This window comes from Schistocerca piceifrons, chromosome 7 (genome assembly GCF_021461385.2).
Source record: "Schistocerca piceifrons isolate TAMUIC-IGC-003096 chromosome 7, iqSchPice1.1, whole genome shotgun sequence".
Classification (NCBI taxonomy): domain Eukaryota; kingdom Metazoa; phylum Arthropoda; class Insecta; order Orthoptera; family Acrididae; genus Schistocerca; species Schistocerca piceifrons.
In genome coordinates, this window is record NC_060144.1 from 387,019,722 (window position 1) to 387,036,807 (window position 17,086).

A 17,086-nucleotide genomic window follows, 5' to 3' on the forward strand; every position below is an offset into this window, starting at 1 on the left:
ATTTGGTGTAATAGACAATATTCTAAAGGACCATAAACCACGATTCCAATATGGCGCATATAAAGTCGTTACGTACACATTATGAGGATTTTTAAAAAAAAAAAAAAAAAAAAAAAAAAAACCACACACACACACACACGTGCCACAAAAAGCCTAATGACACTAACGGGACAAGCGCGGGAAATAGGGGGTTTTTGGGTGGGGACAAACTAAATATAAACAATATTACGGTATATTGATATTTTTTTTTTCTTTTACTTATGGACCGTCTGACAGCAACTGAATAAAACACAATTTTAGTGCCACTAAAATTGTGTTTTATTCAGTTGCTGTCAGACGGTCCATAAGTAAAAAATTATCAATATACCGTAATATTACGTGCAACTGAGGAAGACAGGACTACAAAAAGTTGAAGATGTAAATATAAACAAATTTAGACACCCACCCCCATACAAAACCACACAAAACGTCGAAAAAAACCGACATCACAAACTCCCCAAATACCACTAAACACAATATCATCTGGAATCGGACACTTCCCTGACTATCCAAATTTTCAAAAATCCACTTTTTAGGCCGAAAAATAACGAACGAGGAGTAATTTATGAGAGTCTATTGTTTCCTATAGTTAGATATCGTACACTACTAGCCTCATGTAGAGCAAGAACACTTAACAAATGTTTACTTAATTTTTATGAACTTTTGAAATTTGATAATTATCATTTTTTTTGTTAAGTTTCGGGTTAGTTGCCTCAGGTGTGATTGAATATAAGAATATGATTTTTGCACAGTTTGTACGCCTATATGATAGCAACATACTGTAAAAATTTTATCATTGATATCTGGCTCAACAAAGATATGAATTTTTGAAAATGAGGACATAATTCACTGATAACTGTACAACTGATCTTACGGCTGTTGCCTATCATGTGTGATAGTGGTGGGTTATAATCAATTATTATTGAAGTAAGGTACTGAATTACAAGGGCAGTTCAATAAGTAATGCAACACATTTTTTTTCTCGGCCAATTTTGGTTGAAAAAACCGGAAATTTCTTGTGGAATATTTTCAAACATTCCCGCTTCGTCTCGTATAGTTTCATTGACTTCCGACAGGTGGCAGCGCTGTACAGAGCTGTTAAAATGGCGTCTGTAACGGATGTGCGTTGCAAACAACGGGCAGTGATCGAGTTTCTTTTGGCGGAAAACCAGGGCATCTCAGATATTCATAGGCGCTTGCAGAATGTCTACGGTGATCTGGCAGTGGACAAAAGCACGGTGAGTCATTGGGCAAAGCGTGTGTCATCATCGCCGCAAGGTCAAGCAAGACTGTCTGATATCCCGCGTGCGGGCCAGCCGTGCACAGCTGTGACTCCTGCAATGGCGGAGCGTGCGAACGCACTCGTTCGAGATGATCGACGGATCACCATCAAACAACTCAGTGCTCAACTTGACATCTCTGTTGGTAGTGCTGTCACAATTGTTCACCAGTTGGGATATTCAAAGGTTTGTTCCCGCTGGGTCCCTCGTTGTCTAACCGAACACCATAAAGAGCAAAGGAGAACCATCTGTGCGGAATTGCCTGCTCGTCATGTGGCTGAGGGTGACAATTTCTTGTCAAAGATTGTTACAGGCGATGAAACATGGGTTCATCACTTCGAACCTGAAACAAAATGGCAATCAATGGAGTGGCGCCACACCCACTCCCCTACCAAGAAAAAGTTTAAAGCCATACCCTCAGCCGGTAAAGTCACGGTTACAGTCTTCTGGGACGCTGAAGGGGTTATTCTGTTCGATGTCCTTCCCCATGGTCAAACGATCAACTCTGAAGTGTATTGTGCTACTCTTCAGAAATTGAAGAAACGACTTCAGCGTGTTCGTAGGCACAAAAATCTGAACGAACTTCTCCTTCTTCATGACAACGCAAGACCTCACACAAGTCTTCGCACCCGAGAGGAGCTCACAAAACTTCAGTGGACTGTTCTTCTTCATGCACCCTACAGCCCCGATCTCGCACCGTCGGATTTCCATATGTCTGGCCCAATGAAGGACACAATCCGTGGGAGGCACTACGCGGATGATGAAGAAGTTATTGATGCAGTACGATGTTGGCTCCGACATCGACCAGTGGAATGGTACCATGCAGACATACAGGCCCTCATTTCAAGGTGGTGTAAGGCCGTAGCATTGACTGGAGATTACATTGAAAAATAGTGTTGTGTAGCTAAAAGATTGGGGAATAATATGGTGTATTTCAATGCTGAATAAAACAACCCCTGTTTCAGAAAAAAATGGGTTGCATTACTTATTGAACTGCCCTCGTATATACAAAAAGTGGAAACATCACTGAAATTAACATTTATATTATTTTGACATCTTAAAATAAATATTTTCAATTAAAACCCTTCGAAGTGCGACTGTTTCTAAACCTGGTGGTGAATGTTGAGAACACTTATTTCTTCAGACAGCTTCTGTGACATAGAATAAGACATCCCAGTTGCTGTGGTAAGCTCAAGCACTGGAAGTTTCCTTAAAATATTTATCATTGGTACCAAACTTTGTTACTAGTAGATTTCTTGAATGATGTTCTTGGGCCAGCAGGTGGTAAAAATGCACAAAAACATCATTGTTTTCCAAACTCACTCTTTCAACCTCTGCAAGCCACCACTGCCCATCATACACACATGCCACTATGTCTTTCAACATTAAAGACAAGAGATGTAATTTCACTCATACAATGATCCTCATAAATATTGATTTCAGGTGTTACATAGCACCGAACTAAGTTTTCTGCAATGCCAAGGAATTTGTGGAAATGCATTGTTCCTTTAATTGCTATACAGTTTTGAAATCTGGTTTGAAGTGGGCAATTCCACAGTTACGGGTGTTACATGTACACACCTTAAAATCAGGAAAAATAATCTAAGGAAAAATATTTATTGAATTTAATATTGAAAACTTTTAAGGATTACATTATATTTCATCTTAGAAATGTTGATACTGGAATTGTTTTATTGTTCTCCTGGTTATTAATCAAAAAAGTAGTGTTACGTGTGTTACCAAAAGTAGACCTGGCCCCTGTTATGAGTTAGGGAATTCTCTAATTTCTGCAAACTTGATGAAGCTTTTATTCTTGTAAAACACCTGTTAAGAGGTATTGCCCCAAATTTTATTTTGAAATATAAATTTTTATTTTTTTGGACATTATAACTTTATATATATATATATATATATATATATATATATATATATATATATATATTTTTTTTTTTTTTTTTTTTTTTTTTTTTTTTTTTTTTTTTTTTTTTTTTTTTTGCTGTTACGGGTGTTACATAGATGCATCAGATTTGATTCTTGAAGGAATAAATTTACCTCTTACAATTGCATAAAAAGAAAAGAAGTATTGTAGTTTATTTGGAATAAAAGTATGTACTTAAGGAAACATATCTGAAGGATAAAGCTATTTATTACACAAAAAATTTTGTTACAACTTTATAGTACAACTAGGCCAAGATATCGTTACTTACTTAACATTTACCTCATTTTGTAGGCCTAATAAATTTACGACAAAAATGTTTTCTTATTATTGATTGGTTTAAAAACTTCATTTAATAATCTTTTTCCGCAACATCCAACTCAAAATTGAACTCTTAGTACAAACGGTTACCTTGTTGTTTGATTTATGGTGTTGTTACCTTAGATAGTACTTGACAATCTCAAAAAACAAACATCAGTTTCATCTAGTTTAAAAAGTGTCTTACCTTTTCCTACTGACTTCAGAAACATTATTTTCACATCCTCCTCTTCATCAACCTCACTCTGGCAGATTCCCAAGTAATGGTATTGAGTTTTGGATAGGGTTGGCTTCTTTTTGTCACTTGGAATGTCAACCAAGACAAATAACCCAAATTTTAAATCAGACTTTTCAATTTTATTACTTAGGTTTAACTCACAAGCACTTCCAATATTGTCTTGTGATTCAGATAGTGAAACCGCCTCCTGATCAGAATCATCAGAACTGCACACTTCATAGAAGTTTATGCATCTTTTGCATGTAATGTTTTAACTTTGGCCTCCTCAGTGCTAAATACTGACACCCTTGTCATTAATGACTCTGCTGTTTTTGAAACCAGCAAATCAGTTGTGTTACAAGGCCGAAAGTGACGGCAGCCGGGGATTTGAGGAATTGCTTGTAAATTTTTCCACCTTTCATCCAAAATAGGAATGTTTGGAGGGCAGCGTGGAGGGTAAAAATCGTAGAGGGAGACCAAGAGATGAATACACTAAGCAGATTCAGAAGGATGTGGGTTGCAGTAAGTACTGGGAGATGAAGAAGCTTGCACAGGATAGGGTAGCATGGAGAGCTGCATCAAACCAGTCTCAGGACTGGAGACCACAACAACAGGAATGTTATGCTCCACTGTTATCTTATCAACCAATAGTACCTTAATTTTAGAAAAGCTCATCAGAGTGTAGTCATAAAAGTCAATTGTGTTGTTAATAATAACTTTCCTAGATCTAACAGCTGTCCACACGCTCCTCTTCAGTGCACCTCCAATGCCATCTATGGCTCCTTTACCATGTGAACTGGCAACAAAATTCCACTCAACTGTCAATCCGAAGTCTGTCTCAAAATAACATAGATTGGACACAGTATATTTATTTTTGAACTGCCCAGCACAGTTGCAGAAAATATAAAAACTCTTTTAACTTTAGGAAACTCTTTTTTAATGTCCGTTATAACTGTTTTAAGAAAAGTCCACACAAAATATTTTGTGTGTGAAAGGTCATTACTGATGACTGCATAGGACCTGACTTCATGGTTTGCAAACTAAATGCAGAAAGTGCAAATAGTTACTTGTGAATGTGCCCAGTGTGCACTCTGTACCTCATCTTGTGAAATTAGAGCATAATTCTCTGCAAAGTCCATTTGAAGAACACATTCTTCAGCGTCAAGGCTGTTTTTCTTTCCTTTGATGAAATCACTCTGCTTTATCTTCACGTAGCAATGTTTTTTAAACTGTGGCAATCTGTCAACCAGGCATCATTGCAGCTCCCTGAATGTTCACTAAGGCAAGGACGATGTTTCGCATCATTTTCCCATTGCTGCCAGACAATCTTTTTAGTTACGTCAAAGCCTTCTGGGATAAATTTTCTCAATTTAATTTGACATTCGTGGCATGACCCAAAAACACAGTCTTCGTTGTGCGAATTACAACTTAATTCGTCCAATAATTCCTTGTGATTGCTTGGAACAGCTTTGCTCAAAGACTCAAGTATGCTTATGAAATTGTAGGCTCTTATGAATGACTAGAATTTGCCTCAATAAGCAGTTTACTGGGCCTATATAAAATTTAAAACTGAGGTTAGCAATATTGTTGTCCTTGGGAAAGTTAGAATGGAAAACATAAACTATATGTAATCTAAAGAATTTTGGGCTTAATTAACTTTTTAGGAGAACATCAGTTGATTCAGGTTAATGCCACAATTAACTTTTATAATGTAGGTGCAGTGCTTAAACAAGTGTATGCAGAGGAATAAAAATTTTTGTTTTCAAGCTTAAAAATGTTTTCATATGTAATAAACATACACTCCTGGAAATTGAAATAAGAACACCGTGAATTCATTGTCCCAGGAAGGGGAAACTTTATTGACACATTCCTGGGGTCAGATACATCACATGATCACACTGACAGAACCACAGGCACATAGACACAGGCAACAGAGCATGCACAATGTCGGCACTAGTACAGTGTATATCCACCTTTCGCAGCAATGCAGGCTGCTATTCTCCCATGGAGACGATCGTAGAGATGCTGGATGTAGTCCTGTGGAACGGCTTGCCATGCCATTTCCACCTGGCGCCTCAGTTGGACCAGCGTTCGTGCTGGACGTGCAGACCGCGTGAGACGACGCTTCATCCAGTCCCAAACATGCTCAATGGGGGACAGATCCGGAGATCTTGCTGGCCAGGGTAGTTGACTTACACCTTCTAGAGCACGTTGGGTGGCACGGGATACATGCGGATGTGCATTGTCCTGTTGGAACGGCAAGTACCCTTGCCGGTCTAGGAATGGTAGAACGATGGGTTCGATGACGGTTTGGATGTACCGTGCACTATTCAGTGTCCCCTCGACGATCACCAGTGGTGTACGGCCAGTGTAGGAGATCGCTCCCCACACCATGATGCCGGGTGTTAGCCCTGTGTGCCTCGGTCGTATGCAGTCCTGATTGTGGCGCTCACCTGCACGGCGCCAAACACGCATACGACCATCATTGGCACCAAGGCAGAAGCGACTCTCATCGCTGAAGATGACACGTCTCCATTCGTCCCTCCATTCACGCCTGTCGCGACACCACTGGAGGCGGGCTGCACGATGTTGGGGCGTGAGCGGAAGACGGCCTAATGGTGTGCGGGACCGTAGCCCAGCTTCATGGAGACGGTTGCGAATGGTCCTCGCCGATAACCCAGGAGCAACAGTGTCCCTAACTTGCTGGGAAGTGGCGGTGCGGTCCCCTACGGCACTGCGTAGGATCCTACGGTCTTGGCGTGCATCCGTGCGTCGCTGCGGTCCGGTCCCAGGTCGACGGGCACGTGCACCTTCCGCCGACCACTGGCGACAACATCGATGTACTGTGGAGACCTCACGCCCCACGTGTTGAGCAATTCGGCGGTACGTCCACCCGGCCTCCCGCATGCCCACTATACGCCCTCGCTCAAAGTCCGTCAACTGCACATACGGTTCACATCCACGCTGTCGCGGCATGTTACCAGTGTTAAAGGCTGCGATGGAGCTCCGTATGCCACGGCAAACTGGCTGACACTGACGGCGGCGGTGCACAAATGCTGCGCAGCTAGCGCCATTCGACGGCCAACACCATGGTTCCTGGTGTGTCCGCTGTGCCGTGCATGTGATCATTGCTTGTACAGCCCTCTCGCAGTGTCCGGAGCAAGTATGGTGGGTCTGACACACCGGTGTCAATGTGTTCTTTTTTCCATTTCCAGGAGTGTAGTTAAAAAACTTTTTCCATTCATAATAATACTCTCTGGTTATAATTTAAATGTAGGGCCTAGGCCTACTAAAGATGAAGCTGGCATTAAACCTTCCAATTCAAGTTACGGGTGTTACGCATGTGTTAAGTAACACCCGAAACAAAAATTAGTAACACCCGTAACAGCTCTAAGAGTGTTAAATAAGACTTCAAAATGCCATGTAATGGTATGATATTGTGAAACATGTGCATAACCTCACTTTTACAGAAAGGTATTGTACAGAACAAATTTACTAGATTACAAACTAAACTTTTGTATCTTTTTTGTTACGGGTGTTACAAGCTGCACATATATTATAAAACTAACAAAATAAAGAAATGCAATTAGCTTAGCTCAACAAAACGAATTATTGTGAGCTATAACAATGTTGACTTCAATATTCTTTGCAACAATAGAACATTCAGCCACAGATAACACAACTAATACTCATCTGGAAATAGCATAAAACATACCTCTCCGTGGTGCCATAGAGTAGTGCACTTTAAACACTTAGTGAAGGTAAAAATTTAATTTTTTCATAGTCATGATTATTTTGCAATGAACAAATGTACTTTTAACTAGGCATTTTTAGGATTATATTTGAAATATTGTCATTTTAATTTTTTTGTCACAAAGTCTCTTTAACATGGAATGACCCAAGTGTTGTTTTCATATGCAGAAGCACTTCTTTCTTGATCAGAAAATGAATCCAACTGTGAAAAATCACTAAAATTAATATTATCCTTGCAAAAAACATACATGTCCTGTACTGTGAGAATTTGGTCTGTGATTCGACTTTGTAGGCTGAATGTACTTACTTCACGTTTTGTTGTACCTCTTACTCCATCACATGCATTTTTACCATGGCAAGACGCAAAAAAGTGCCATTCAGCCCACAGCCCAAAGTCAATTTTGTGGCTGCACAGATCTGAAAAAGTCTTTTTGTTCTTATACTGACTGCCACTTCCACCTGAAAAGTATATCACCTTCTCAATGTTGGGAAAATTTTCTTTTATGTAATTTATTACATACTTTTGAACACATGTACAGCCAAAGTGATGTGCTCCAAGTAGTCACTTAGAATGCAAATTGAAGAACTGCAAACTTCACCTTTCTCATTTTTAAAGTAGAGAATAAATGGATGCACTGTTGCCTGGTCATTGACCCAGTGGTACCCTTGTATTGCATCCTGAATCACAAACGTAAAATTTTCTGCAAAATCAGCTAGCACTATGCATTCAGTTTCATGAAGTTGGCCGAAGATCATCATTCAAAAAATCGATTAGTGACAAAGTTTGGATACAAAAGGAAAAATGTTTTGAGGAAACTTTCACTGCTTGAACTTACCACAGCAACTGGGAGGTCTTATTCTATATCACAGAAGTTGTCTGAAGAAATAAGTGTTCTTAACACTCACCACCAGGTTTAGGAACAGTTGCATCTCGAAGGATGTTAATTGAAAATATTTATTTTAAGTATTTCAAAATAATATAAATGTTAATTTCAGTGATGTTTCCACTTTTTGTATATAATTCAGTACCTTACTTCAATAATAATTGATTATATCCAGCCAATATCACACATGGTAGGCAACAGCCATAAGATCAGTTGTACAGTAATGTGAATTATCTCCTAATATTCAAAAATTCATATCTTTGTTGACAGTCAGATATTAATGTTGAAATTTTTACAGTATGTTGCTATCACATAGGTGTGCAAAAATAATATTTTTATATTCAGTCCAACCTAAGATAACTAACCCCAAACTTTACAAAAAATGAAAATTTTCAAATTTCAAAAATTCATAAAAAATTAAGGAAACATTTGTAAGTGTTCTTGCTCTATATGAGGCTAGTAGTGTATAATATCTAACTACAGGAAACAACATACTCTCATAAATCACTACGTGTTTGTTATTTTTCGGCCTAAAAGTGGATTTTTGAAAATTTGGATACCAAACTTTGGAGATCATTTTGACTGGTTATTTTTGAATTTAGGGTATTTTGTGTAATAGACAATGTTGTAGAGGACACTTTTCTAAAAACAATCATGTCAATTGGAATGTTGTAACTTAACCAGTGTAGAGACATTCAAATTTTCAGTAATGTCTCCAGACTGAAAAATCGTCGCACTTCTACAAACAAAAATTGCTGCCATCCAGTAAATGCGCAAGATAAATTATTTAAAAAAACTGTTTTGCACTTTTCAAATATGGGACAACCACATATAAAAAAAAATTAAAATATTTAGAATTGGTCAAGCAACCATCACTGGACCACATCATATGGATTGACCCATATCCAAATTTACTCAAATTCTGTACAGGTCCCATATACTTAATATTCTAGCCTGGATCACAAGAGTATTTTGTAACTAATCTATTTTTTGACTGATTGCATATTCCTAGTATTCTATCAATGAATTAAAGCTTGCAACAAGTATTACCAATGACTGAGTCTATATGATTTTTTTGGCCAGAGTGGCATTGGACTCCCTGAAATACTGGTTGTGGTGTGAGAATGAAGTCTAGATAAGGTTGAAAGGTGACGATTTATTAAGGGGTGGTAAATGCCAAATCATGGTTGCGGTAACAGCCTGACCTGTAGCCTACCTTAATTTTGACGTCAGCGTCTTATACGTGCACGCAAATTCACGATATTTATATTAGGTAATTGACAAGTTTCCGAGTGTTTTGATGAGTATTATTAACATGTCTTGTACATAAAGTAAGAAAATTGGAACAGATGTCCATTACATGAATTTTACCAAAATTTATTTCATAGCCCTACGAACTGTCGTACTCAACACTCACTGATATTGTGGTCATGAATACCATGTCCGGTCGTTTTGTGACGCGCATAATTTTACATTTCTGTATATTAAAAGCAACTTACCAATGTTTGTACCAGTTTGAAATCTTATCTAGCTATAACTGAATAACTATGCAGCTATGTTTCTGCCACCGAGATTGCTATTAATACTGTCTGCAAACTTATACATTGTGACCGGTAACGATAAATCAAATAAAAACAATCGCGATACAAATCACTGCAAACAAAATTGTTATATCGCAGAAAATCAATAGTAACAAGAATTTTGTCCGTACGAGGAGGAGAGGTTGGGAAACAGACTTAAAAATATGTTCACAATACGCTTTTGTAAACCGCAGTAATCTACAGAAAAAAGTGCAAGTGATAAAAGTTACCGCTGCAATTCAAGTACGATAAAAATATTTCTACAAAAAGCTCTATATTTACAACAAAACACAGTCAAACCTCATTATTCAATCTTAGCTTCTCCATCGTACACAAAACACAAACACTACACCCACATGTCCTGCAATTGTAAACACTATCAAAGATCGACACAAAAAAGATGTCTGAAGATCGTTGTCAGTGATCCTCCGTTCTAGACAGCACACAAACGCTTCGTTGTAACACGAACTGTGGAGGTATTTGGTGTACTTACTAAACTGCGCAAAGTCATTGGAAACTTCCGTATTATCAAAAATCTTTAGTTACTATCATATTTGAACATAGGAATTCGTCCCTATAGACTCGTCTAAAACCGCCCATCATTTCAAGCCATGAACTGCCTTATTTTTAGTTCACATTTAGACATCCCTTCACATTTTAAAATATCATTTTTGTTCCACTTCCATCCAGTAATTATGTTATATTATAAAACCGATGTTCTGCCAACCAATTTTTCAGTTCAACGTGAAAAATTCTAACGACCTAGAAAGAGCCGAAGATGGAAGTTTTAAGAAATATTTTGTAGGAATAATAACCAGTTTTTACCATCTGTGTCTAGGAATATCAATTTTTCTTTTACATAGTGCTCCGTTAGTAAATGGTCTCTTACAGTATGTTCATTCTTGTTATAAATCGTTTCGTTTCGTTATTTCTTTTGTTAAAATTTATAATAAATGACGAAATATTAATTGAAGCAGTTAGGCAGCAGTCTGAATTGCCCTGTATTATATTTCTAGAGTAGTTTTTTATACATACCGTTACAGTATTTAATATTTTACTATGAAATGGATTGCATTATGGCTGCAACTTACAGTGAAAGAAGCACTGCGTGTAGAATCAAATTTATTAGTACGTGGAATTTGTATGTTGTCAGGCATTTGTAGTGTTCCATAATGAAAGGTACTGAAACCTTCAGACACTGCAAGTTTTTTAACTATGTGTTTGGGGCAGGCTTATATTGTGTGTGAAACAGTTTTTCAAGCATCAGTGACAAATATCTATGTTGTTTCACTAGCTAACTCATGTACAAAAAAGACACTTGAACTATTAAAAACCAAATACAAGATGTAAAGAAAGCTTATAGTTCTCGAAGGGAACGGCATTGAGAGAGACATGAACATTGCACAAAACTTTGCACTGGAGTATCAACTAAACTTAATCTTAACAAGCCAATTTTTCAAGGGATGTGATGGCAGCTCGTAACACAATGTTCCTTTTGATATTTCTGGGCGCAATTTAATGTAACTAATGAAAAAATTGATGCTTCGACTTTCTAAAATATACAGATTCCTTTTCTCGAGCTTTTTGATAGTGTGTGAATTTCCCCTTCTGTACCACTTACAAATGAGGATTCCTACATGGACATACATAAACTACTGCAGTGTGAATGTGTACTTCACCTGTAACAACAACTGAAAATCATCTTGTGAAGATCGCAATTCCCATGAAACAAACAGCTGAGGACAGCCATGCGAGTTGTGATCACGTGACTTGAACTGACTCGACATGCCATGTCGTGATGAATAGTGACTACCACAGTCTAACATAAAGTTGTGACACTTTGTCTCGATTTTGTTGCCTACTATGCCAGCAGCACCCTAAGCAGCCAGTAAGTAAAACTGTTGAGTTCGGCGAGATTGTGAAAGGGAAAGCGAATAGTAGCTGTTTAGCTTGGTTCGTACAATGGTTTTTACAAACAGGAGGATGTGCAGCGCAATAAATTGTAGCAACAACAACAACAAGGAGACACCAGATCAGTCTTTTTTTCTTTGGGTTTTTGAGGATCCTGAGAGGTATGTATATACCATCATGTTACTAAACTGTATTGTCAGTATTCGCTTGCAAACTACATGTGTATTAATGATTAACGTTTCGTTTTAGGAACATAAAATGGCTAGTGAGGAGCAGACGAGAAGATCTTCTGAAGAAAGATCCTGCTTTCCTTTACAATAATGATAAGTTTTGTTCGCCATGAACCAAACCTGTTCATGAATGCAGACAATAATAAACTCGTGTGGAATGCAGTACCCACACTGTTTAACAACCCAAATAAGCCACTCCACTTGACAATGAAGAGGAAACTGCCACATAGGTTCAAAATCTGTCTAAAGCTGTAAAACAGTCCTATGGCACAAAAGCAGCCAGTTCAACTCTCTGTCTATCAGTGCCAGATTCATATGCATCGTCATCACAGATCTGCTTCGACTATGAAGTAGTCATATTAAGTGCAGTTATTTGTGTCTTGCAAAAGTGTGTGATCGCTAGATTACGGGCAAAACTATTACAGAACAGGGAAAGTGCCTATCATTTTAAGTACAGACAGCAACAGAAACTGTATCAAAAGGATCAAGTGAAGAAGGACAAACAAATTTTGAAGACTATAGGATCCTGATATTTAAAAAACAGATGACCGTGACTCATTGTTAAGCCAGATTTGCACGCCACTGAAGGAGAGACTTAATGCAAGATGGAAAGACGAAAATAAGCTGCTTGCTCTAAATTTATTATATTACAGCGCTCAGTCATACAGGTTTTGTCAGAATGATTTATACTTCAGAGGTATGTGGAAGGCATACAAATACAATGTGGAGTAAGTAACAATATATTCCACCTTTTAATGCGAAAGGTACAGAATTTCTCTGATACTGATAAACTGGTGAACTGTTATTGTATGAAATGTATCTAATGGCAAATTTAACGTTTGGCAACACTTCTGGCACTGAAATTGGCTTTGAGGACTTGGGGTTTACACGGACAGCTTATTTCTACCACTATTTGTCAGTTGCTTGTCCCACTTAGAATAATATAAAGATGAAGGTCGTATTTGTGGCAACAGGCGGCAATGACTAAAACACAGTAGGCATACGGAACAGAGGGCGTCGATCCCTTTTGCACATAGGGGTACATCCCTGTGCTTCTCATATGTGAATCTTTGTGTTTATACTCTTTTGATATCAACGTAGTAAGCTGTAGTTCTATCCAGTGTTACAAGTATTTCTTCACGAATGTGTTGTAGCTTGCTACTGAATTCGTGATTTTTATCTGTACTTGCACTTATTTTAGAATCATTTTTAGAAACATCTGTCTTCTGATACTATACAAAGTCTTGGAGGCAAAAGTTATTGAAATACCTTTTAAATCATGTACGAAAGGGATACAAAACAAACACTATGCTTACGATGCATCTGACGTTCTCCTTTCTCGCCACTTGGAACGCTAGTGTCGCTCCAGCTGTCAAACGCTAACAACTTTCACAGCAGTGAGTGTCGCGAGTCGCGACTTTTGTGTTAGACTGTGGTTTCCACATTTACGTGTGACACATCTTCCGAAAGACGAAAATCGAATTTTGAATACCGTTTTCCGCTGCTGTGTTTACATGTTAAGATCTGAAGCAGATTTGCTAGTCCAGTTATATATGGCGCTTGGAAAACAGCTGTTAAAGTTTCTGACTTAGCCAGCACACCCACCAGTTCTCTTCAGTTAGACGACAGCACACTGTACTCGCATTTGGGAGGACGACAATTCAATCCCGCGTCCGGCCATCCTGATTTAGGTTTTCTGTGATTTCCCCAAAAGGCTCCAGGCAAATGCTGGTATGGTTCATTTGAAAGGGCACGGCCGACTTCCTTCCCCATCCTTCCCTAATCCGATGAGACCCATGGCCTCGCAGTTTGGTCTCTTTCCCCAAACAACCCAATTAGACGAGGTGTAAACAGCTTCAGTCTAATATTTCCACTTACTCTTCACTGCACAAAAAGCCACTCCGTCCATATTGAACGAAAATGTTTAGAAACAAGACGAAACCTGTCAGCCCAAGTACGTTTCAAAACCGGTTGCATTTACATGATACCAAAAATTGATTAAGCGATTGGGAAGCCGACAGCTACAATCGGATTTCCAGAATCGATTTCGAAGTATTTACATGACCACCCAAAAGCGGTACTGGAAAATTGGTTTACGAAATCTGAGTTTGGGAGCTCTATGTAAACGGAGTGAGTGTGAATACAAACTGACGTGACTGTGCTGTTACGTGACGGTGCATTGATGGCTAGTGTGAATTGGTCTTTAAAGAGAGGTCGCTAGCGGTCTATTTGGTCAGCCCTCGTTATTTTCTGTTCAACTTTTATGTTGCATGTTCAGCATATCACAGATACAAATAGCACCTTTTATGACTTAAGAGACTGCATAAGATCAAAATATATAGCTTTAAATATTCACAATAGCTACATCTCTCGGTTTCCACACAAGTTTGGTTAACTTTGATGCTCTTTTGCTAATATCGTTGATCTCCACAGATCAATTAGGAGTCAATTTAACTAATTAAATACGTTCTTTAGTGTACTCTTCAAGCTCACCATTAAAAGTTTTTCGTTTATTTGCGCAGTGTTTCAATAATCGCGAAAAGTTTGTTTGTTTACTTACTGCTGCTTAGGTCTAATTTTTCGAGTGTGCATATTTAGTGTTATAGGGCAGTCGTAAGTGCATTTGCTGTAGTTTAACTAATTAAATACGTTCATTAGGGTGCTTTTCAAGCTTACCATTAAAGGTTTTTCTTTTATTTGCTTATTGTTCCAGTAATCGCGAAAAGTTTGTTTTGGTTACATTCGGCTGTTTAGGCCTAATCTTTGAATGTGCATATTTGGCATTATACCACAAATTTAAGTGCATTTGCTAATAGTTTACTTACATATTAGTTTCCAAAACATATTTAGTGTCCTTTTACATCTGTATTTAATATATTATCGTTATCACTTAGTAAATCTCTAATTTCCAAACTACCATGGATACTAAGTGTGTGAGCTGCAGTAGGAAAGATAGTTCAGGGGTTTTGTGCAGCTGTTGTGACAGGTGATTTCATTGGGGAAATTGTAGCGGCGTGGGAATTGGGGAAGCAAACGAGACTCTTTCATTCTTTGGCAGGGTTTGCTCAAGAGATATGATTATAGCTGAACAGAAGGAGAAAATTAGAGCCCTTCAGGCTGATTTGGACAGAGAGAGGGAGAAACTGAAGAGGTTAAGGGGGAGGAGGGTAAACAGCGGTGGGAAGTGGTAGCTGGGAACAGGGGCCACAGAAATAGAACAGGGTCTGACAGTTTCCCAATTGGCACAACCAATAGATTTGCCTTGCTACCACAGTTAAATAAGGAAGAGACTCCAGTATAAGTAGATGTAGTTAAGATGCACAGAATCTCACTAGGAAACCAACTGTTTCAAAAAAAGTAGAAAGTAAGAGGAAAGTTCTGTTGCTAGGTAGCAGCTATGGAAGAGTTGTGGGCCAGATTTTGCAGGAAAAATTAGATGGCAGGTACCAAGTCACAATCTTTTTCAAGCCAAGTGCTTGTCTTAGCCAGGTGGTAGAGGATATAGGTTCCTTGCGCAAGGGTTTCTCAAAGCAGGATCATGTGATGAGAGTAGGTGGAGTGAGAAACAGTATTGATAGGGATCAGGGCTACAGTGTTGAGTGAGACCTGGTGAAAATAGCCTCTGCAACGACCCATGCCAATGATCAGGCCCAGTTGAACCGCTCTGCCAGGAGGGTAAATATGGAGTTGGATCAGTTGCATAGGGCAGCCACTCTGTCACACTTTGGATCGGTTCCTGTCGAAGCTACCGATAGGGGAATTTCACAAGGCATGGCCTATACCTCAATAGGAAAGGGAAGTGTAAACTGGCAGGGTTGTTAGTGAAATCCATAAGGGGGACACCAGTAATCATGGATGTACCTCTTTTTTAGACTAATAGTATATCAGTGTCCAATGAGAAATTCATGCAGGCAGGTGCTAGAGAGGTTCAAAACTCACAAGATTCTCACAACAGTAAAGTAAATAATAATGTTACCATATTTAACCAAAATATTGGTGGATAAAAGAAAAAAGTAGATTCTCACAAAAGTAAAGTAAAAAATAATGTTACCATTTTTCACCAAAATATTTCGGGATTGAAGAATAAAGTAGATGAGCTCCTGGTTTGTTTAGATGACATTGAATCTGATAATGTAATAGATATACTATGCCTGTCTAAGCATCACATTGTGTCTGATATGGAAAAGGTAAGTGTCAGTGGTTATAAACTAGCTGCACATATGAGTAGAGAGAATAAGGTGAGAGGAGGAGTTGCTATATATGTCAAAAGTTATCACTGTGTAAGAAGCTTAGATATAAAAAAGTTTTGTCTAGAGCAACATATAGAAGCATGAGCCTGTCAACTTAAACTGAAGGAGGGCTCTTTTATAATTGTAACTGTATATAGGCCCCCTTCAGGAAACTTTCATTTATTCCTGGAAAACTTGGATGCCCTGTTGTGCTATCTGTCAGATAGGGCAAAGCAAATTATTATTTGTGGGGATATCATTGTTGATTCACTGAATGAGTGTAATAGGAAAAATGACCTGGAAGTCTTGCTCGGTTCTGTCAGTTTGACATGTGTCATTGACTTTCCTATTTGGGTCGTAAAGGACAGCAGTACATTGATACTTAACACTTTTATAGACCAAGGTAAGTTTAAAAAGATAAATTCTTGTCCTGTTGAGAATGACCTTTCTGATCATGGCGCTCAGTTAGTTACAGTATATGACACAGCTCCATTCAGTAATTCAAAACTACCCTCCAAAGTTGTGTGTTCAATTAATGACTCAACAATTAGAAATTTCAGGGAAAATCTTCAGCAGTTAGACTGGGATGAGGTGTACAAGGAACCCAATGCTAGTTTAAAATATAACTTATTTCATGTGATTTGAGACTTTCTCGGCGTATTCCATTCGTGAAATCTTCTCGGGTGATCAGCCGAGTAAAGGCGTCGTC

At 38.4% G+C, this 17,086-nt stretch overlaps 1 protein-coding gene across 1 annotated transcript in view; it reads right to left on the bottom strand.

Annotated features, from left to right (window-relative positions):
- LOC124805271 (serum response factor-binding protein 1) overlaps positions 1-10,424 on the bottom strand; it is a 36,409-nt gene extending 25,985 nt beyond the window's left edge. Inside the window, exon 1 of the mRNA XM_047265780.1 lies at positions 10,308-10,424. Coding sequence (XP_047121736.1) covers positions 10,308-10,334 — 27 coding nt within the window. The 5' untranslated portion in view covers positions 10,335-10,424. The remainder of the gene's footprint in view (positions 1-10,307) is intronic.
- Between the last annotated feature and the right edge of the window lie 6,662 nt (positions 10,425-17,086).